General features: G+C 46.2%; 1 protein-coding gene across 2 annotated transcripts; it reads left to right on the top strand.

The window, feature by feature from the left end:
• The first annotated feature begins 56 nt into the window (after positions 1-56).
• CALR3 (calreticulin 3) lies at positions 57-23,459 on the top strand. Of its 2 annotated transcripts, XM_007670872.3 has the most exons (9): positions 57-161; positions 923-1,024; positions 3,522-3,725; positions 5,313-5,407; positions 6,594-6,791; positions 10,650-10,748; positions 10,836-10,979; positions 21,525-21,617; positions 22,795-23,405. In XM_007670872.3, the coding sequence occupies exons 1-9, from the start codon at positions 59-61 to the stop codon at positions 22,915-22,917; spliced, it is 1,161 nt and encodes a 386-aa protein (XP_007669062.1). In that variant the 5' UTR covers positions 57-58; the 3' UTR covers positions 22,918-23,405. The 2 variants fall into 2 exon arrangements, with proteins under 2 accessions (XP_007669062.1, XP_039766285.1); XM_039910351.1 differs by lacking the exon at positions 21,525-21,617 and having other exon boundaries at positions 22,795-23,459.
• Positions 23,460-23,586: the final 127 nt, after the last annotated feature.

Below are 23,586 nucleotides of genomic sequence, written 5' to 3'. Positions count from 1 at the left end.
GGAGCCCGGGGCCAATCAGCGAGCGGCGGGCGAGGGCGGGAGGGAGCGGTAAACGGCTATGGCGGGGGCCTGGGCTTCGGCCTCGGCGGTGCTCCTCGTGCTGGCCCTGACGCACCTCGGCGAAGCCGTGGTCTATTTCCAGGAGGAATTCCTAGATGGAGGTGAAGAGTAGTCACGACCCCACGTTAAGAGCGAAGCACGGTTTGGGTTTCCCTGTTTGTCTTTAAACCTCTCTCCGGAGGCCCCCCTCCGCCCCGCCTGCTCACCCCCTGACACACGAAATGCTCCAACTCACCTCACGTCTCCCCGTTCGAATGTCATTTTCAGATAGGCACAGGAGACCCGGAAGCCGCGTGGCTCCGCCCAGCTGTGGAACCTTGGGCAAGTCATTTCATTTCTCTGGGCCTCAGTTTCCTCATCTGGAAAATGGGGATGAAGACTGGGACCCCCACGCGGGACAACCCGATGACCTTGTACCTCCCTCAGCGCTTAGGACAGTGCTTGGCACATAGTAAGCGCTTAATAATAATGATAATAATAATGTTGGTATTTGTTAAGCGCTTACTATGTGCAGAGCACTGTTCTAAGCGCTGGGGAGGATACAGGGTAATCAGGTTGTCCCACGTGAGGCTCACGGTCTTCATCCCCATTTTACAGATGAGGTAACTGAGGCCCAGTGAAGTGACTTGCCTACAGTCACACAGCTGACAAGGGGCAGAGCCGGGATTTGAACCCATGACCTCTGACTCCCAAGCCCAGGCTCTTTCCACTGAGCCACGCTGCTTCTCTAACAAATGCCATCATTATTATTATTCCTTCGTTCATTCGTTCACTCTGTGGTATTTATTAAGCACTTACCCAGTGCCGAGCCAAGACGAGTCTCTGTCCTTTTGTTTGATTTTACTTATTTTTTTTGTAATAGATGGTTGGAAGAAGAGGTGGTTGCAATCCACACACGACCCCAACTTTGGCAAGTTTAAACTGTCAGCAGGAAAGTTTTATGGTGATGCTATGAGAGATAGAGGTTTGTGACTTTAATTCACATTAGGGCTGCTTCGTCTGGTAGTGCGGAGGCCCCGCGGGCTCGAAGAACTTAAATAAGCTTCCTCTCCAGTAGATGGTAGAGCCTCTGGTGGAACAGGTTCAGACATAATAATAATGTTGGTATTTAAGCGCTTACTATGTACCAAGCACGTTCTAAGCACTGGGGAAGATACGAGGTCATCAGGTTGTCCTAAGTACGGCTCACAGTCTTCATCCCCATTTTACAGATGAAGTAACTGAGGCACAGAAGTGAAGTGACTTGCCCATTGTCACACCGCTGACAAGCGGCGGAGCCGAGATTAGAATCCATAACCTCCCACTCCCAAGCCCGGGCTCTTTCCACTAAGCCACGCTGCAGACAGTCAGCTTTGTGACACTACGTGGAGATGCAATTCTCCAGACGAGACTGGGGAAAATCGGCTAAGTGGTCATTTCTTTAAAATGTGCAGTTGCATAATATAGTGTAGACCACTAATCCTTGGCCCTAAGCGTTACTAAAGATTACGTGCCTGTGTAGTCAATGAATGGTGTTTATCGACCACTTACTGTGCGCATAGGGAAGCGGCGTGGCCTAGCGGATAGAGCCCGGGCCCGGGAGTCAGGAGGTCATGAGTTCTGATCCCGCCTCCGCCACTTGTCTGCTGTGTGACCGTAGGAAAGTCACTCCATTCAATCGTATTTATTGATCGCTTACTATGTGCAGAGCACTGTACTAAGCACTTGGAATGTACAAATCGGTAACAGATAGAGACAGTCCCTGCCCTTTGACGGGCTTACAGTCTAACTGATGGGCTTACAGTCTAATTGAATAAATGGTGGTATTTGTTAAGCACTTACTATGTGCAAAGCACTGTTCTAAGCGCTGGGGGATACAGGGTGATCAGGTAGTCCCACGTGGGGCTCACACTTTTAATCCCCATTTTCCAGATGAGGTAACTGGGGCACAGAGGAGTCAAGTGACTTGCCCAAAGTCACACAGCTGGCAAGCGGCAGAGCCGGGATTAGAACCCACGACCTCTGACTCCCAAGCCCAGGCTCTTTCCACTGAGCCACGCTGCTTCTCTGAGCCACGCTGCTTCTCTGTGCCTCAGTTACCTCATCTGGAAAATGGGGAATAAGACCGCGAGCCCCATGCGGGGCAGGGACTGGATTCAACCTGATTTTGCTCGTACAGCGTATCTACCCCGGCGCTAAGTACAGTGCCTGGCACATAGTGGTTAACAAATATCATCACTTAGTATTCTCATTATTATAGCACTGTACTAAGTGCTCGTGAGTGCCGTTCAGTAGTCGGCAGACATGATCCCTTCCCTCAAGGAGCTTACGATTGAGTCGGGGGAGACAGACGTGAAAATAAATTTCAGATAGGGGAAGCAACCAGATATAAAAATATCTACGTCAATGTTGTGGGTGTGGTAGTGAGGCGACTACCTAAGTCTTTAGGGGAGGGAAAATAAGATGGGGAGTTGGGAGCTTAGGGAAGGCTTCCAGGAGGAGATGTAATTTTAGTTGAGCTTTGAAGAGGGGAAGAGTAGCATTTGTCATTTGGGAAGGGGGAGTGAATTCCAGGCAGGAGAGGATGTCGGGGAGCAATGGATGGTGAGAGAGATGAGAGCAAGGCCCAGTGAGTAGGTTGGTATGAAAGGCGTGAAAGGTATGGGCTGGGTTGTAGTGAGAGAAGAATAAGGAGAGGAGGGAGAAAGCTGATTAAGTACCTTAAAGCTGACGGTGAGGAGTTTCCCCTTGATGCAGAGATGAATGGGCAACCCCTGGTTGTTTTGGAAGAGGGGGGAGATCTGCGTAGAATGATGTTTTAGAAAAACGATCCGGGCAGCAGCATGGAGGATGACCTGGAGAGGGGAGAGGCTGGAGGCAGGGAGGTCAATGAGGAGACCGGGGCGGTAGTCAGGATGGGATATGACAAGTGTTTGTCCCAGCGTGGTAGTGGTTTGGATGGCGAGGAAAGGAGCAGCGCTGTAGATGTTAGGAAACTAGAGCCGACAGTATATTGAATTCAAGGCACCGCAAATGGGAGCACCCAGAAGACAGAGCCCATCTGCTAAAGTTACCGACCGCGTCCGACACACTGGTTACTTAAGACATTTGAAGAGTAAAGAGCAGGCATGCTAACTTTTTATTGTGAGCTTGGCGGCAAAAAGAGGGCAGGAATTTTAGAAGGAATGAGGAATGGGAGAGGGCAAGCCTCAGAGAGCTGACGAGCTAGAAATCCACAGTTCTGGGCCTTTTCAGCCCTAATGGGAAACTCTCAAAACTTGTCAGAGATCTGGATTGAGCAAACTGGGAGTCCAGCTCAAAGAGCTGTTGGGATGATTCCTTCCCTCATCCTTGTGCAGCCGGCACCTGTAATAAAAGAATAATAGAGTTTGGGAAATGCATTTCAAAATAAATACGCATCATTGCGAACCATATCACTGCTATGACTTTGTATAAACTCATGTAAATATTTTTCTTTAAAGGTCTTCAAACTACTGAGAATTCAAAATTTTATGCCATCTCATCACGATTTAAACCATTTAGTAATAGAGGAAAGTCTTTGATTATTCAGTATACAGTAAAACATGAACAGAAGATCGACTGTGGTGGGGGCTATGTTAAGATATTTCCCTCAGATGTGGATCCAGAGAACTTGAGTGAAAACTCATATTATTACATTATGTTTGGTGAGTTTAAGGTAAAAAAAAAAATCTATAAATATAACGTATGCAGTTACGACAAGAGTAATGGCCTAGCTGAGATTTAAAACAGGCTTTCATTGGAAACACCTAAAATTAGTTATAATAATGTGGGTGGTATCTTTAAAGCAAGTTGTTAAAAAAGACAAAAACATCGTAACATGAACTATACTATGTGTTTTGAAGGAAATTTATAGTGGTGAATCCTAGTCTGAAAGTTCAGTAACGTGAGAATTGCGAAAAAGACCTGATGAACTGCAATAAAAAAAATTTACGGTTATAGGACTGTGAGGAAGAACGGTAGAGAAAAGACATTCTGATCATCAGTATAACTGAACTTGAACCCGGTAATCAATCAATCAGTGTATTTTTTGAGCATTTTGTGCAGAGCACTATACTAAGCACTTGGGAGAATACAGGACAACAGAGTTGGTTGACAAGTTCTCTGCCCACAGCAAGCTCACAGTCTAGAGGGGGAGACAGATGTTAATATAAATAAATGATTTATAATATATAATTTACAGATAGGTACATAAGTGCTGTGAGGCTGAGGGTGGGACAGATGCCGAGTGCTCAAAGGTCACAGATGTGTAATCATATCTGTTCTCTTCACTTACTATTACCCAGCTTAGTGTTTTCATTCGTCCCAAGCTAACCTTTTAACTGAACCTTGCTCTCCCAGTGCCACTTGCATTGTTTAGTCATGTCATGAGGCTCATTTAATCGGAGAATCTGCCCCCTCAGTAACCTCCCATCGCTCCTCTAACGCTAACCTTCTCACTGTACCTCGATCTCGTCTATCTCGCCGACCTCTTGCCCACATCCTGCCTCGGGCCTGGAAAGCCCTCCCTCCTCATATCCGACAATTACTCTCCCCGCCTTCAAAGCTTTATTGAAGGCAGATCTCCTCCAAGAGGCCTTCTCTGGCTAAGCCTCCCCTTTCCTCTTCTCCTACTCCCTTTTGCGTTGTCCTGACTTGCTCCCTTTATTTGTCCCCGCCGCCCCCACAGCCCCACAGCACTTATCTACAAATCCGTAATTTATTTTTATTTACATTAATGTCTATCCGCCCCCCCCCCCCGAGACTTGCGAAGCAGCGTGGTCTAGTGGGCCTGGGAGTCAGAAGGACCTGGGTTCTAATCCCGGCTCCGCCACTGGTTAGTGGTGTGACCTTGGCCAAGTCACTTCACTTCCCTGTGCCTCAGTTACCTCATCTGTAAAATGGGAATGAAGACTGTGAGCCCCATGTGCGGCAGGGACTGTGTCCAACCTAATTATCTTGTATCTACCCTGGCACTTAAAACAGTGCTTGGCACCAAGTAGACCCTTAACCAAATGTTTAGGCCATTGAAATTAGGCATCAATACAAGGAGTAAACATAGTTTTTAAATTGGATTTATGCAATTGTTTGACAGCATAAAATAAACGCTAAGCAATCAGGTCTTGAAGTCCAAATACATTTTAAATAGTTCTTTCCTGTATTAACTTTGGAATGCTGGAAAGTTTAAAAGTGAAGAACATATAATTAGAAAGCTTTGTATAAGGAAGATGACAACATTGTCTTCTTTTTTGTAGGCCCTGATATTTGTGGATTTGAGACAAGGATCACTCATGTTATTTTAAGTAGCAGGAATAAATATATTTCAAACAAGAAAAGAATCAGGTGTAAGGTAAAAACTCTTAGTAGAAATGTTAGCACTTCTTGCAAAGCATTCCTATGCTATTTGCATAGCAACCCCATTTCTAAAAGATTAAAACAACTTTCCCAAGCAACACTTTTTTTTAAAAAAAAAAAAAAAGGAGATGCCCTCATTTCTTATTGCTATCAAGCAGTTAGAGTTCTCTGCACAGGTGGAAAATCTTCACTGAACCATATCATCTGACAGGGCAAAAAGAGGGAGAGTGGGACAGTGCGGGTACTAAGTAGTTGCATATGTGCATTCAATAGTATTTATTGAGCGCTTACTATGTGCGGAGCACTGTACTAAGCACTTGGAATGTACAAATCGGCAACAGATAGGGACAGTCCCTGCCCATTGACGGGCTTACAGTCTAATGGGGGAAGACGGACAGACAAAAACAATAGTAATAAATAGAATCAAGGGGATGTGCAATTATACCTTGTAGGCTCGGCATCCCATAGGGAAAGCAGACACGTCAATCAGTTGGTGTTTATGGAGCGCTTAAGTGTATGCAGAGCACTGCAAACCCACCATGCATCTACACTCCCTGTGGCCCACCAGAGCCCTTCGGGGACCAAAAAGGGAAATGGTGGACAGACAGGTCACTCTTTTGGCCTGGTTGGACTTAATCTGCAGGTTGATTTAGAGTCCAAGCAGGGTTCTACAGGTTGGAGAACTACATCGGGCAGGCCCAAGGAATCGTGGGGCCATGGGCAACTTAACCAGGGTTAGGGCCCCATTGTCTGAGGTGGCAGAGAACAAGGAAGGTTAAAGAGCAGAAGGTTTACCCCAGCCCTGGGACTAAATATGGACAGCCCTCTATGCAGACTGTGATTCTTTCATCAAAACCCAGGAAACACAGAATTATTGAGCAAAAGTTGATTTTAGTAGGAAGGTTTTCTCAGTACTTCTGCTAAGAATTTATCTTGGGTTGTCTATTTCCATCACACTTCTGATGGATGCCGATACGCTGCTATCTGAATATTTTAGTCGAATGTGCTGGTAGCTGCTGGAACCTGAGACCCCAAATTTATTTGCCTCTGTCTTTGAAACAGCGGGGTTGGAGATATTCTGCCTTCCTCCCCAGAGTCAGGTAACCATGACAAATTCCTCACTTGCTACCTTCTCAGAATAACTTGAACATAAACATTTCACTGTTACCTTTTTTGTACAGGTGGATGGCTTTACCCACTTATACACTCTGATTTTAAGACAAGATCAAACATACAAAGTGAGAATTGATGCTAAATCTGTTGCAAGTGGCAACATAAATGATGACTGGGATTTCTTGTCACTTGGTAAAATCAAAAATCCTTCATCCAAGAGACCTGAAGAATGTGCTGAGAGGACCCATGCTGAAAATCTGAGTGGTGTAAAGTCTAAAGTTTAATTTTTCATTTGAATTGCTGAATTCAAGAATTTTGGAAAATATGTTATAAATATCTGAATTCTATATTAACACTAGCTAATAATAATAATTGTGATGTTTGCTAAGCGCTTACCACGTGCCAGGTACTGTACTAAGCGCTGGGATGGATACAAATAAATCAGGTTGGACACAGTCCCTGTCCCATGTGGGGCTCACAGCCTCAATCCCCAAAAGTCCAGTACGATTCGATCGAAAGGCATGTAAGGAAAAATCTAAGGTATTTAAGGGGTCCGTGTACTGTTTTGCACCTGCCTCTTTGAGTTGTTTTTGTAAAGTTCTTCAGTGCCCTCAGGATGCTGTATTTGAAGTATCTAACTGCCAAGAATTAAGTTGAACAAAAATCAGATGTAAAATAAGTTTTTTTTCTTATTACCATTTCTTTACAGGAAGACAGATTTGGACAACAAAATTGTTGTTTAAAAATAGTTGTTAAAAAATAGAGAAAGGAGATATGATTACTTAGCTATTATAGAGACTTTATTTAAGTAGTCTCTTCAAAAATTGGTGTCCTGCTCTTCTTCCACTCTAAATTTTTAAACCTCAATGAATTCCTCATGCACACAGCAAGCAAAATAATGAGGAATTAAGATTTAAAAGTTTTTTCCTGGAATTCAAATAACTTGCCTATTTTAGAGTGAATTTGGAAATAAAACGTCATGATGGTAGATTAATCTTTGATCCATTTCAATAAAGAAATTCATTCAATTATCTAGCGATCTTTCATACTCCAATAATAATAATGGTATTTGTTAAGCGCTTACTATGTGCCAAGCACTGTTCTAAGACCTGGGTAGATAGCAGGTAATCAGGTCGTCTCTCATGTGGGGCTCATGGTCTTCATCCCCATTTAACAGATCAAGTAACTGAGGCACAGAGAAGTTAAGTGGCTTGCCCAGGGTCACACAGCAGACAAGTGGCGGAGTCAGGATTAGAACCCCGGTCCTCTGACTCCCAAGCCCGTGCTCTTTCCACTAAGCCATGCTGCTTCTCTCTTATCAGGCCTAGTCTTAGCAGTGGTGTTTTATAAATACCAAATTATTATTATTAAGCACCCACCATATGCAGAGCATTGTAATAAAGGCCCAGGGAAAAATACACAGGTAAGAATTAGACCCTGTCCCGAGTCCTCCAGAGACTTGTAATCCAAGAATAAGGCGGGAAAGGGTTTGGTGACAGCCCCGAAAGAAAAGATCAATGGATTGTCCTCTCCCAAGCCCTGAGGACAGAGTGCTCTGCACGCAGTAAGCACTCAAGACATATGAGTGATTGAATTGAATGAATGAATGAAATAATCTAAATGGAAAAAAGAACACAACAGAAGACAAATTTCAGAGTCCATCGAGTCATGTGGTGAAGGGGGCCGATAAGGGCCTCGGTTTTCAGCCACCCAGCTCACCAAGGGTGCAGTCGCTCCCAAAGCTTTCCCAATGGTTTAAATTTTGTAGAAGTGCGTTGCTGCAGCTTAAATCCTCCACGACCCTGCCCTCACAGGGCATGTCGATCAGTCGGTCGGTCGTGTTTTTTGAGTGCTGACTGTGTGCAGAAGACTGTACTAAGCACCCGGGAGAATACAATGTAACAGACACATTCCCTGCCCACAGCGCGCTTACAGTCTAGCAGGGGCCCTGGTTGCCTTGGTGGGAAGGCAGCAGGGGTTAATAATAATGGTGGTATTTAAGTGCTTACTATGTGCAGAGCACTGTTCTAAATGCTGGGGTAGATACAGGGTGATCAGGTTGTCCCACGTGGGGCTCACAGTTTTAATCCCCATTTTACAGATGAGGGAACTGAGGCACAGAGAAGTTAAGTGACTTGCCCACAGTCACACAGCTGACAAGTGGAAGAGTTGGGATTCGAACCCATGACCTCTGATTCCCAAGCCCGGGCTCCCCACTGAGCCATGCTGCTTCTATACCAGTTACCGGTGGTTTGGCATGGCAATCTGGGAGGGACTGTAGCTGAGGAGAACGTTGCTGCGGCTTAAATCCCACCCCCCGTTCCCCCCGTCCCCCTCCCTCCACCACCACCACCACCCCAGTCCCACGTGCGGAAGTTATGTCAGGAACAGAAGCTCCGAGTGGTGTGATAGGCAGCAGGAGAGCCCTGTGGTTTCACTCGGCAGTATAGTGGGAAGAAAGTAGAAACTGGCAACGTTTCTGCTTTGGCTTCCTCTTCTCTCAATCCATATGAAGCTTCTGCTGAAAAAGAGTGCGGCAGAGTAGACGTGATTTCTGCGGTACGGCAAATACTGGAAGCTTGCGGGGAGCGGCGCCAAGAGCTCGACGTGGTTTCCGTAGACGTTACGAAAGGACTTTGATGCCATCAGTAGGTCTGGACTCTGGAAATCGCTTAACTGATTTGAGTCTCTTGAATTAGTTGATTGAGAGTCTGAGACTACTTCATCATGGTCTGGCTGGCCATTTTTTTTTAATGATATTTATTAAGCGCTTACTACATTCCAGGTACCCTGCTAAGTGCTGGGGTAGTTACAGGTCATCAGGTTGGGCACAGTCCATGTCCCACATGGGGCTCACAGTCTAATCCCCATTTTACAGATGAGGTAACTGTGGCACAGAGAAGTCAAGTGACTTGCCCAAGGTCACTCAGCAGGCAGCAGAGTGGAATTAAAATCCTGCTTGCTCTCTCTCCCCACTCCAGTCCATACTTTGCTGCCCAGATTATTTTTCTAAAAAACATTCAGGACGTGTCTCCCCACTCCTCAAGAACCTCCCAGTAGTCCCCCATCCACCCTCGTGTCAAACAGATACTCCTTACCATCGACTTTAAAGCCCTCGATCGCCTTGCCCCTTCCTACCACAACTTACTACTCTCCTCTTCCAGCCCAGCCCACGCACTTTGCTACTCTAATGCTAACCTTCTCCCGGCATCTCGATCTCATCTATCTCGCCGCTGACCTCTCGCCCACATCCTGCCTCTGGCCCGACGTGCCCTCCCTGTTCATATCCAACTGACAATTACTCCCCCACCTTCACAGCCTTATCGAGGGCACATCTCCTCCAAGAGGCCTTCCCTGACTGAACGCTCCTTTCCTCTACTCCCACTCCCTTCTGCGCTGCCCTGTCTTCCTCCCTTTTTTCACTGCCTCCCCAACCTCACAGCACTTATGTACATATCTAATTTTATTTATTTATATTGTCTGTCTCCCCCCTAGACTGTAAGGTCATTGTGGGCAGGAAATATGCCTGTTGTATCATTATATTGAACTCTCCCAAGCACTTAGTACAGTAACATTCTGATTGGCATCAGGGTGACTAACCTTGAACTTGGTAATCAGTCTATCAGTGGTATTTATTGAGCGTTTACTGTGTGCAGAGCACTGTCCTAAACACTTGGAAGAGCCCACTACAACCCAGTAGACATGTTCCCTGTCCAGTCAGTCAATTGTATTTATCAAGTGCTTACTGTGTGCAGAGCACTGTTCTAAGCTTACAGTCTAGCGGGGGAGGGATGGGGGAAATCTTAAATGTGTGGTCAGCAGAACCCTGAACCTTTATCAGTCAATCTGTGGTATTTATCGAGTGCTATGTGCAGAGCACTGTACTAAGCGCTCGGGAGGGTATAATGCCACAGAATTAGCAGACACGTTCCCTGCCTGTAATGAGCTTACAGTCTAGTGGGGGGTAATAAGGGAAATCGTTAGTGTGGGGACAGCAGAACCCTGAATGTTTATCCTTGAGAGGGAATGGCCCTGTTCCTGTATCCCTGAATTACGAGGGGGCCAAGAGAAACCCCTTATTGGAATTTCAATGGCAGTTCATTTTCTTCCTTATGTTTTTAAAGGTGTGCAAAGAACGTGACTTTTTTTTGGATATGATTGGCCAAAAGACCAGTACCGTTGAGTTACCTGGAAAATCAATGATCCAGAATCCTCTCTGCAAAGTATATCACACTCTTTATCGGTAACATTGTAACAGATTGTTATCATAATTGTAGTTGAGTATTCTGAAAATATATTCTTTGTTGCAGAATGATTTGAAGCCAGAAAATACTGATGATCAAAGTTATAATGAAGATTGGCCCCAATCGGAGATGAAAAATGAAGAACACGTGACAGACTTTAATAATGCTATATACGAGAACATTGGTGTCATTGGATTGGAGCTCTGGCAGGTCATTTATTTATGTATTTTTCAGTAAGGAAATAAGAAGCTTGATATCCCCCTTCAGAGGAGATACCGTAGTAATAGTAGAATACCAGACTGCATATATTTGGGTTTAAAAGGTCACCTCGGCTCTGCTATCTTCTGGTGATGGATCTTGAATTGACCTGTAGGCAGGTTAGGTGACATCGTGACAAAATGGCGTTTTGCCAAGCTACTCTGCTAGCGTGGGTCCTCATCAGGCTGGGACTCGGCCAACTGCAGGAGAGCCACATAAGCACCCCTGAACCCTGTGGCAGTTTGGGAATACCCCAAGAACATATACATATATCCTACAGAAACGCTCTGGGCATGTCACTCCCTTCCTCAAAAACCTCCAGTGGTTGCCTATCGACCTTCGCACGAAACCTGACCTCACTCTTGGCTTCAAAGCTCTCCATCACCTTGCCCCCTCCTACCTCACCTCCCTTCTCTCTTTCTACTGCCCACCCTGCACGCTCCGCTCCTCTGCCGCCACTCACCTCCTCACCATCCCCTATTCACGTCTATCCCACCGTCGACCCCTGGCCCACATCCTACCGCTGTCCTGGAATGCCCTCCCTCCTCACCTCCGCCAAACTCACTCTCTTCCCCTCTTCAAAGCCCTACTGAGAGCTCACCTACTCCTGGAGACCTTCCCAGACTGAGTGCCCCCTTTCCCTCTACTCCCCCTCCCTTCCCCTCGACCCTCTCCTCTTCCCCTTTCCCCTCAGCACTGTGCTCATTTGCATATATTATTTATTACCCTATTTATTTTGTTAATACGGCATATATCTCCTTAATTCTATTTATCTTGATGATGTCTTGTTTTTGTTTTGTTCTGTTTTGCTTTGCTGTCTCCCCCGTTTAGACTGTGAGCCCGTCTTTGGGCAGGGATTGTCTCTATCTGTTGCTGAATTGTACATTCCAAGCACTTAGTACAGTGCTCTGCACATAGTAAGCGCTCAATAAATACTATTGAATGAATGAATGAATGAAAGAACACTGAAGTTTCGGGACAGCCTGCTGGACTCCCTCAGAGTCAAAGGCACATTCTTAAGGGGATTTTGGCTGGACTGGGCTGTTGTCTTCTAATTCGAGGATTCCCCCCTCATGAGTTGGAGAGATTCCAGCTCTCCCCCCATCCAGGGTTCTAGAGGGCTTGTGGTAGGACACGGAGAAGTCTTTGGGGATCTTTGTATGGGGAACTATTCTGGGTGCTCACAGTTCAAGGTCATTAATAAAAATAATAATAATATTCATTCATTCATGCAATCGTATTTATTGAGCGCTTACTGTGTGCAGAGCACTGTACTAAGTGCTTGGAAAGTGCAATTCAGCAATAAAGAGAGAGAATCCCTGCCCGCGACAGGCTAACAGTCTAGAAGGGGGGAGACAGACATCAAAACAAGTAGATAGGCATCAATATAAATAAATAGAATTATAGATATATACACATCAAAACAAGTAAATGGGCATCAATATAAATAAATAGACATGTACATATACACAAGTATGTGGGGCGGGGAGAGGGGGGTAGAGGAAAGGAAGTGAGTTGGGGTGACGCGGAGGGGAGGGAGAGCTGAGGAAAAGGGGGGCTTAGCCTGGGAAGGCCTCTTGGAGGAGGTGAGCCTTCAGTAGGTCTTTGAGCGGGGGAAGTGTGATTGCTTGGCGGATTTGAGGAGGGAGGGCATTCCAGGCCAGAGGTAGGATGTGGGCTAGGGGTCGATGGAGGGACAGGCGAGAGCGAGGCCCAGTGCGAAGGTTAGCACCAGAGGGGCGGAGTGTGTGAGCTGGGACGTAGAAGGAGAGAAGGGAGGTGAGGTAGGAGGGGGCCAGGTGATGGAGAGCTTTGAAGCCAAGAGTGAGGAGTTTTTGTTTGATATGGAGGTTGATAGGCAACCACTGGAGATTTCGAGGAGATTTATGTACCCAGAACGTTTCTGTAGAAAGATAATCCGGGCAGCAGAGTGAAATATGGACTGAAGTGGGGAGAGACGGGAAGTTGGGAGGTCAGAAAGGAGGCTGATGCAGTAATCCAGTCGGGATAGGATAAGTGATTAAACTAACGTGGTAGCGGTTTGGATGGAGAGGATAGGGCGGATCTTGGTGATGTTGTGAAGGTGAGACCGGCAGAATTTGGTGACAGGATTGGATATGTGGGGTGAAAGAGAGCAGAGTCAAGGATGACGCCGAGGTTGCGGGCTTGTGAGATGGGAAGGATGGTTGTGCCATTCACGGTGATAGGAAAGTCAGGGAGAGGACTGGGTTTGGGAGGGAAGATAAGGAGCTCTGTCTTGGACTTGCTGAGTTTTAGGTGGCCGGAGGGGACATCCAAGTAGAGATGTCCTGAAGGCAGGAGGAGATGTGAGCCTGGAGGGAGGGAGAGAGAACAGGGGAGGAGATGTAGATTTGGGTGTCATCCATATAGAGATGATAGTTGAAGCTGTGGGAGCGAATGAGTTCTCCAAGAGAGTGAGTAATCGCGGTATTTGTTAAGCACTTAAAATGCACCAACTAAGCTCTGAGGTGGATACAAGCAAATTGAATTGGACACAGTCCCTGTCCCTCAGGGAGCTCACAGTCTCACTCCCCATTTTACAGATGAGGTAACTGAGGCACCAAGAAGTGATTTGCCCGAAGTCACACAGCAGACAAGTGACAGAGCTGGGATTAGAACCCCTGACCTTTTGAATCCCAGGCCCATGCTCTCTCCACTGTGGCATGCTGGTTCTCAGTATTATTATTATTAATATAGTATTTATTAAGCGCTTACTATGCACCCAGCACTATTCTAAGCACTGGGGTTGATACGAGGTAATCAGGTCGGACATCATCCCTGTCCCACATGGGGCTCACACTTTTAATCCCCATTTTACAGGTGAGGTAACGGAGACACAGAGAAGTTAAGTGACTTGCCCAAGGTCACACAGCAGATAGGTGGTGGAGGCGGGATTCGAACCCATGACCTAACAAATCCCAGGCCTGTTCTCTATTCTCTACACCATGCCGCTTCTCTCTGTTGCATTGGACTCTCCCCCACATCCCTACTGGAATATAAGGTATACCACCACGGGGCTAAAGGACTCCCAGTGCTGGCAGATATCATGTGTTTGCTAGCTCTGGGAAATTCAGCAAGTGGCTAGGCAGCTGCTAACCTTGAAACTGGGTGTAAGGCACACATGTTCCTAGATTCAACTGAAACCCTAGAAATGGTATGTAAACGGGCACATTGCAAAGTGGTGTAAGTCATTTTATGGAATATAGAGGCATTGTAAATCACGCCGGGGTAAAATGTAAGTTATTTTAGCCAACATAAGCATTTAAAAGAAGCCGTGTAAATAGCCTTTAGATCAGAAAATACAAGGAACTGCTTCAGTTTCCTCACAGCTCACTCCAGGGAATCTTAGCGAGTGCCTGCTAACTCCAGGTATTGTAAAAAATAAATGTACTTTACTCACTCTGGAATACACCCAGTTCTCCTATAATGGGAGGGTTGTGTTCTCGTGAAACCTTGCTTTAAGGAAAATTGGCGCTACGGAACTCACCTGTTCTAACATTGCATGCACGTACAAGAGCAGTTTCTTCAGTAACATGCAAGCTGAGCCCAAACAAGGCTCATCTTGTCAGAAGAACATTCCCAAATCGCATTCTACTCAATATGTGTATTGAGAGCATGTGGTATGGCAGGACTGAATGTACTAGAAGGAGTGAGTGGACACTGCCCACTTTAGAGTATCGCGGGGAACGGGTAAAAACTACTCCCTCTGTTTCTACCCAGCTCACTTGGAGAAAGGAAGGAAACAGTGGTCTTATAGGGCTCATTTATCATCAGTAAAGCCAACGGTCTGGCGATGAATTGGGCATCTGTGGGTGTGCTCTCCCAAGCGCTAAGGACAGGGCTCTGCCCGCAGTAAGGACTCGGTGAATGCGACTGATTGATCGAAAGCACGTCTTCCACCACAAAAGAAGCACTGGTGGACTTGTGAGACCGTAACCAGAGAGAAGCCAATGGAATGCAGGACTTGCCTCCCAGTCAGATGTAGGTCTGGGAGAGGAACAGAGCAACGTGGCCTGTTACAACTGAATGGTAATTATTTTAGCTGATTGGGACCAGAGTTTGTTTACTCTTAAACCAGGCACCCATGCGCCCGCGGTTTCCTTCAGCAGATCACTATGGTGAGGGGAGCTGGGAGCAGGGTGGCCAGCGACAGCACTTGAAAAAATGACCCCAGTATGTGCCTGACGCCACGCACGACATGCCAGCATGCAGCGTGTTGTGATGATGCCATATGACTGCCTGCCCAATCTGGCCATTAATCGGCCCCAAATTAGACTCCCCCCCGCCCAATTGCTCCAGAGACATTGCATTCCTCTATCATTATCGCAAGTGCTGCGTCTAAGCCATGGAAGTCAGCGGCAGGAGCCCCAGTGGACGGAGGCTTTTGAGCCCATCCAATTTTCTAAAGTCACCGTGCCCCATTTGGTCTCCATACCCAAACTTCCTTCTCTGGGTGCACGAATCGACATCCTCAACACCGCCCTCTCCATTGAACTCAACTCCCTGGCTGCCCTCTTCCTCTGCTGATCACATACCACTAATCCACAACACTGGATTACCTCCATGCTCCGCTTCCTTCGTTCCTATGTTCAAATCGTGGAGGGCAGCTGGTGGAAATCCAGATATCAAGGTGGGCCTGACCTCTCTCCAGCTCAAATTCATCCCCACCTGTTTTAACTCGGCCCTCTCCTCCGCCCAGCAACATTATTTCTCCATCCATATTGAGTCTCGTGCCCATTGTCCTCTCCAGTTGTGTCAGACATTTAACTCCCGTCTCCCCGCCTCCCCCCGTCTCTTGCCCCTAACGACCTGAGCCACGTATTTTTATGGTATTTGTCGAGGGCTTACTATTTGTCAATCACTGTCCTAAGCAACGAGGTAGATACGATTTAATCAGGCCGGAATACAGTCCCCGGCCCACAAGGGACTCACATTCTTAAGTAGGAGGGAGGAGGATTGGATCCCCATTCTCCAGATGAGGAAACTGAGGCATGGTGCAGTTAAGTGACTTGCTCAAGGTAACCCAGCAGACGAGTGGCGGACCGGCTTTAGAACCCAGGTCCTCTGACTCCCAGGCCCAAGCTCTTTCCACTGGGCCGTGCAGCTTCCCTGCTGCGAAACCCTTTCTTCTGACGCCACGTTGCCTTATATTAAGACAGACCCACTTTGTTGGAAGAACGTAGCTAGACTACATTGTCGTACAAATTCCTTGCTGAAGGAGGAGCTAAGGGACTAAAGGGAAAAGGAGCTTAGAATACAGAGACTGCATTTCTCAGAAGGCAGAGGGCTATTTCTATTCAAAGGCAGGAACCAAAAATAGCAGGACCTCCTAGAAGGCCTTTCCCTGTCCTTTCTGCGTGAGGGTTTTAAGAGCTCTTGCTTTGCATCATTTCTCGCTTTCTTAATGCTGTTGGCATCTTGGCTTCATTCTGAGCTATTTTGCTGCCCTCTTCCCTGGGAATAGGCCTTTTAATAGGTCCATTCACATGGTAAACGTTCCTCTAACCCCTTTATTCAAGGGTTTGAGCTGTCCGTGAAAGCAGTGTGGCCTAGTGGAAAAAGCCTGGGACTGGGTAGGATTAGAAACAGGATTAGGACCCGAGGACCTGAGTTCTAATTCCGGCTCTGCCACCTGTCTGCTGTGTTACCTTGGGCAAGTCACTTCATTCCCTGTGCCTTATTTACCTCGTCTATAAAATGGGGATCGAGACTGTGAGCCCCATGTGGGAAGCAGCATGGCTCAGTGGAAAAAGCCCGGGCTTGGGAGTCAGAGGTCATGGGTTCGAATCCCAACTCTGCCACTTGTCAGCTCTGAGACTGTGGGCAAGTCACTTAACTTCTCTGTGCCTCAGTTACCGCAACTGTAAAATGGGGATTAAGACTGTGAGCCTCAGGTGGGACAATCTGATTACCCTGTATCTACCCTAGCACTTAGAACAGTGTTCTACACATAGTAAGCGCTTAACAAATACCAACATGATTATTGTGTGGGACACGGACTGTATCCAACCTGATTAGCTTCTATCTACCCCAGCGTTTAGTGCAGTGCCTGACGCATAGCGAGCACTTAATGAATACCATAAGAAATGAACTATTAAGAAGGATAATAATAATGGTATTTGTGAAGCTCTTACTACTCACCAAGCACTGTAAGCACAGGGGTTAATACAAAACAATCAGGCCGGGCACAGTCCTTGTCCCGTGGGGCTCGCCATCTAAGTAGAAGGAGGAACGGGTATTGAATTGGCATTTTACAGATGAGGAAATTGAGTCACAGAAAGGGGAAGTGACTTGCCCAAGATCATGCCGCAGGCAAGGGTCAGATCTAGGATTAGGACCCAGATCCTCTGTCTCGCAGGCCTGGGCTCTTTCCATCTCCCCTCCCCATCACCCCTACTCCCTCCCTCTGTTCTACCCCCTTCCCCGCCCCACAGCACTTGGGTATATTTGTAAATGTTATTCTATTTATTTTATTAATGATGAGTGTATATCTATAATGCTCTTTATCTACTTTGATGCTATTGATGCCTGTCTACTTGTTTTGTTTTGTTGTCTGTCTCCCCCTTCTAGCCTGTGAGCCCGTTGTCGGGTAGGGATCGTCTCTAGCTGTTGCCGAATTGTACTTTCCCAATGCTTAGTACAATGCTCTGCCCACAGTAAGCGCTCAATAAATACAATTGAATGAATGAATTAGGCCACGCTGCTTGTCAACTGCTTGCATATAATGTTCTTGGAAACACACCCTTTTAAGATGCATATTGAGATGTTTAATACTCCTCCAGAGTAAGTCACAGAGCCTTTAAGAAGATGATTGAGGACCTTTGGTTTATGAGTTTAGATCTGCAGAGAAGCAGCGTGGCCTAGTGGAAAGAGCCCGGGCCTTGGGAGACTGGGGACAGGGTTCCAGTTCTGGCTCTGTCACTTGCCTGCTCTGCGGCCTTTCTCTGTGCCTCAGTTTCCTCATCTGTAATACAGCTATTCAATACCTCTTGTCCCTTCTACTTTGATTGCGAGCCCCATGGGGAACAGAGACCACGGCCGACCTGATTATCTCGCAGCTACCCCAGCTCTTAGTTCAGTGCTTGGCCCTTTTTATTATCATATGGCCCTTTTGGGAATCAAATGAGACTCGTGAACCTAGGCACCTACCAGTGACTCAGCTCCACGAGGGCAACACCGTTAGCTTCACCTCCATGACAAAAAGGTACGCAGGAAGGAGCCGGCCAGTCACGCCCTCTTGACCCGGAATAGGGACGAAGGGATGCCAAGATGGTGGCCCCCTGCCCCACTGGACAGTGGGGTAGCTGGAACTGTTCTCGGTCTCCCCACCTTCCTTCCCTCCCGCCCCCCTGTGTAGCAGGGGAGGACAAAGGCCAGTCTTTCCAAAGCTCCCCTTCGCCTCCTCACCCGGCTACTCCTGCTGGCACTAATGTGGACTGAGGGTTTCCTCTGAATTGGCCCCGTGGCCTGGAACAGGAGGAGGAGCAGGGGCAGCGCTTAGTACAGTACCTGGCTTAACAAACACCAGCGTTATTACGATTAGAACACAGCCCCCTCCCTGCCTCCTTCCCTCCCAGCTTGACAGCTTTTTGGAGCCGGGGAGAAGAGCGGTATTAGGGGTGCTGCAGGCAGGAGGAAGGGCAAGGGCAGAGACTGGGCGAAAGGTTGCCATTGGCAGTGGGGAATTCCCTTCCCGGATGACATAAGGGGCGTAAACGTCCTTCCTGAGAGGACCGGTGAACGGACTCCTCAGGCAGGGTGGCCTAAGTTCAGACCCCGTCACCCGTGGTCTTTACCGACACAGTACCAACCCATCCCTCGTTTGGTAGGCATTCCAAACGACTCCCTCCACGACCGCTCTCTCCCTTTCCGCCCCTCCCTTCTCTTCCCTTTCCCATCCCCTCCCTTTTCCTGTCCCTACTTGCAACAACAGCCGTTGCTGCGAAGCAGTCTCATGGTACACTGATGTCATTTCATTGTGCCACGCACAGTGTGACACTATGATATATCTCTCATGGCAGGGCCATAAACTGCACTGAATAAGAATAATAATGGTGATGGTATTTGTTAAGCGCTTACTATGTGATCAGCACTGTTCTAAGCACGGGTAGATACAAGCTAATCGGGTGGGGGACAGCCCCTGTCCCACATGGGGCTCACAGTCTTAACCCCCATTTCACAGACGAGGGAACTGAGGCGCAGGGAAGGGGAGCGACTTGCCCAAGGTCACCCAGCAGACAAGTAGCGAGGCCTGAATTAGAAGCCAGGTCCTTCTGACTCCCATTCTCAAAGGTTTCATTTTGTTCGGTGGTTCTGCCCAAAAAAGGTTGCCAACCCTTGCCTTAAGAGGTTAGTCGTTCAATTTCTCTGGATTTGTTCAGGCTGGGTAGGAAATCGGATGCTCATTTGGGATATCGTAATGAGATTTTCCTAGCGCAAATCCTTAATACAGTGCATCGCAACCAGAGGGTGGTCAGTAAGTGCTCCCTAACCCCACAATGGTATTTTATTCACAAATGCTTAATAAAATCACAAGTTCTGGCAAAACTGAATATACACTTCTTGGTGCTGTAGAATAGAGGTGAAGTATAATAAGTATGTTTTGAAAAATTTATAGTGGCTTCATTTATTTATGTGTCTCAACCAGCTTGCCAAGGTTATTATTGTAAATGAAAGTATATACCCATAGGTTCAAGTTGATAAAATAAAGATGTTATGTTGGCATTTTCTCTGCTTCTGCACATACGCATACATATTAAATCCAGCCTAGTTTAAATGGGCCTCCCTAGTATGCAAGATTTTGCTTCCACAAAAATAATGCCCAGAGATAAATAGAAATATCGATTCTTTTCTCCCCAGCTTTGGCTTAACTATTAGGATTACATCCTGGGACAGGGAGAACTGTTGAAGCCCTAGTTCATTCAGTCGTATTTATTGAGCGCTTACTGTGTGCAGAGCACTGTACTAAGCGCTTGGGAGAGTACAATACAACAGTAAACGGACACATTCCCTGCCCACAACAAGCTTACAGTCTAGAGGCGAGGAGACAGACATTAATTTTAAATAAATAAATTACAGATATGTACATAAGTGCTGTGGGGCTCCCGGGGGGCGGGACAACAAATGGAGCAAGTCAGAACGATGCATAAGGGAGTGAGAGAAGAGGAAAGGGGGGTTTAGTCAGGAAAGGCCTCTTGGAGGAGATGTGCCTTCGATAAGGCTTTGAAGCTGGGGAGAGTCCTTGTCGGATTTGAGGAGGGAGGGCATTCCAGGCCAGAGGCAGGACATGGGCTAGGGCGGCGTTGGCGAGATAGATGAGATCGAGGTACAGTGAGAAGGTTGGCATTAGAGGGGCAAAGTGTGCTGGTTGGTTGTAGTAGGAGAGTAACGAGATGAGGTAGGAGGGGGCAAGGTGATTGAGTGCTTTAAAGCCAATGGTGAAGAGTTTTTGCTTGATACAGAGGTGGATGGGTGACCGCTGGAGTTTTTTGAGGAGTGGGGAGACGTGTCCTGAGTGTTCTTGTAGAAAAATGATCTGGGCAGCAGAGTGAAGTAAGGTTTGGAATGGGGAGAAACAGGAGGCTGGGAGGTGAGGAGGAAGACTGATGCAGTAATCCAGGCGGGATAGGATGAGTGACTGTATTAACATGTATTAATGTCTTCTGAATTATAGTAGACCGAATGCATTGAAGTTCTTTCAAGTTGCAGGACATTTGTTTAACCACACTTGAATTTTGAGCACTGTTATATACAACATCAAATAGCAGGACAGGTACACAAACAAGGAAGTCCTAGAATGAAATCAGTCTTCTAGCATTGAAGTTTTGCTCACCTCAGATCAACTCGACTGGGTAGAATTGGGGAAGGGAACCAAAAGGCAGCAGTCTGTATTGCCCTACTGTAGTTCTGTTCCTGCCTTCAAGAACCTTCGCACGCTATGGAGGAACAGGGTGTGAAGTGCGTACTACAAACTTAGCAATGTCACTACTGGAGAGGAGCCTCGGTGCATTGGGGTCCCACAGTTTGAATGAATGTGAGTGGAATGAAGACTTAGCGTAAGGTGTTGGCTTTCTCCTGGAAGGGCCTTAATTGATCATATTTATGGAGTGCTTACTGTGTGCAGAGCACTGTACTAGCCCGTCAAACGGCAGGGACTGTCTCTATCTGTTGCCGACTTGTTCATTCCAATCGCTTAGTATAGTGCTCTGCACATAGTAAGCGCTCAATAAATACTATTGAATACTAAGCACTTGGGAGGGTACAGAGTTGGTATGGGAAAAGGAAGGAGGTGTAAGACAATAGCTTTGCTGATCTTTTCCATTTCCAACAAGAATTATTATTATTGTCTCATCCTTCAATAGGGAGTATAGGTGATGAGACAAAGCAGGACCTTGTCCTTAACTTCCAGCGAGTTGGGAGGAACGTGCACCTCTATCAGTATTTTTATTAAAACGCGCCTTTTATTTTTATGGGTAGGTAAGATCGGGGACCATCTTTGATAACTTTTTGATTACTGATAGTGAAGAATATGCCAAAGATTTTGGAGAGCAGACCTGGGGAAGAACAAAGGTAAAACCTTAAAAATAGACAAAATTAACTTTTCTTTTTGTATGTTAAAGTTGAAGTCCTTCCTAAGGAAGCACTTCTATGCCATGTAAGCAACCTCCCATACCCCTATGTACATATCTTACCTTATTACTTTTAAACAATCAATCAGTAGGGTTTATTGAATGTTTACAGTGTGCAGAGCACTGAACTAAGGGGAGAATTCGATAAAATTGGTTGACACAATCCTTGCCATCCAGGAGCTCTAACTCCTCTGCATATTCCCTTTTCATTCTTCCTCCTATCTGTAATTTATTTTAGTGTCTTTCTCTCCCCCTCTTCCCCCCATCCTGCTAAACTGTAAACTCTGAGTAAGTAAGTAAGTCTGTACTTACTCTATAGTACTCTCCCAAGTGTTTAGTAGAGTGTTGTACACACAGCAGGTACTCAATAAATACTATTGATTGAGGGTTGGTAAAATTTTCTTTGAGAATATAGAAATGTGTTCACACCTTTTCAGTGGTTGTATTTGGTCCCAAATTATTCCTTACAAATACTTTTTGCATGAAATTTGTGATTCATTTGATGCCAAATGCTCAGAAATGAAATTCCTTCCAGTTCTTAATCCTCTCATTCCTTTCATTCCCTTTTCCTTTCATCCCATTTCTCCCGTTTGTCCCTTCAGACCCTATGTGTAAAAGTTAGCCTGGCCCCGCTTGGAAAAACTACTGGCTAGGCTCTACTTGGGTGTAATCAGCCTCGTCTGCAACACTGATTGCCTGGGTGAATACTTGTGAAGGAGCTAGAAGGGATGATTTTTTCCCATTTTTTTTTTAAGTGGTATTTGCTCAGCACTTATTAAGTGCTTAGTACAGTGTTCTGCACACAGTAAGTGCTCAATAAATGTGATTGAAGAATGTGCCAGGCACTGTACCCCAGGCACTGGGGTAGATATAAACTAATCTGGTGGGGCAGTCTTCTCTCACGTGAGGCTCAGAGTTTACCTCCCCATTTTACAGATGAGGTCACTGAGGCGCAGAGAAGTGAAGTGACTTGCCTAAGGTCACACAGCAGAGAAATGGCAGAGCTGGGATTAGAACCCAGGTCCTTCTGACTCCCAGACACGGGCTCTATCCACTAGGCCATGCTGCATCTCTTAAAGACACATCTGATAAAATAACCTTTTTGTTTATTTCTTTAGGGCCGAGAAAGAGAAATGGACAGAATCCAAACTAAAGCAGAATTAGAAAAAGCAAGGCAGGAAGAAGATGAATTCTTTAGGGACCTGCGTAAAACAGGATTTCCAAAGAAAGATGAGCTTTAAATGCATTGTTTGAAGACGAGCTTCCTCTTCTGTCTTAACGTATAGTTAGCATTTTTTCGAATCTACGCGTCTACAGGAGATCTAATTTATGTGACAAAGATTGTAAAAAAAATTAATAAATCTGATGCACTTTGGTGAAGTCAGTAACATTTTCTTTTTCCAGACTTTTCCTGTTCGCCAAGATGTTTCCTGTAAATCAGTATGTCAGATTGAAACCTGAGTTCAGTTAGAGTCTTGCCAAAAATGTGGAGTTTGATTTTTCAAGTCGTTTCTGAAAGCTGGAATTGAGAAATGCCTGTAAAAGAGAGTATTGTTTTACCTCCTTCCTGTTATTGTTAACAAATGTGATACATTTGCAATTGGAAATCTTGAGCACACATCGTTGGGAGCTTTCACTTTTTACATTTGATTTGTCATGGGGAAATCTAGTCTTTGAAAACCAGCATTTTAAACGTGCAATAAATATTTCAGTGATTTACATTATACAATATGTTGAAATAAAGATGTTAATTTACTCTAATGGAGGAATCTCCTAACCGAAAGGACGTTTCAGACCTCAGTCCTGTTTCTTCCAAGTGCATTCTGAGTGGTGTGCGGAGGCCAAATCGTGAGGCTCGTGGCTGACCGCAGGCTGCGTGTCAAGTTCAGCAATCGATCCATCGATGGCAT

Source organism: Ornithorhynchus anatinus, chromosome X1 (assembly GCF_004115215.2).
Source record: "Ornithorhynchus anatinus isolate Pmale09 chromosome X1, mOrnAna1.pri.v4, whole genome shotgun sequence".
NCBI classification, from domain to species: Eukaryota; Metazoa; Chordata; class Mammalia; order Monotremata; family Ornithorhynchidae; genus Ornithorhynchus; species Ornithorhynchus anatinus.
This window is presented reverse-complemented; position numbering and strand designations above follow the sequence as displayed.

Bases quoted from the DNA above. Each gene is read 5' to 3' on its own strand.
- CALR3 (XM_007670872.3), top strand. From the start codon at position 59: ATGGCGGGGGCCTGGGCTTCGGCCTCGGCGGTGCTCCTCGTGCTGGCC. The intron at 10,980-21,524 runs GTCATTTATTTA...TTTTATGGGTAG, and splicing joins TTGGATTGGAGCTCTGGCAG to GTAAGATCGGGGACCATCTT. The intron at 21,618-22,794 runs GTAAAACCTTAA...TTATTTCTTTAG, and splicing joins AGACCTGGGGAAGAACAAAG to GGCCGAGAAAGAGAAATGGA.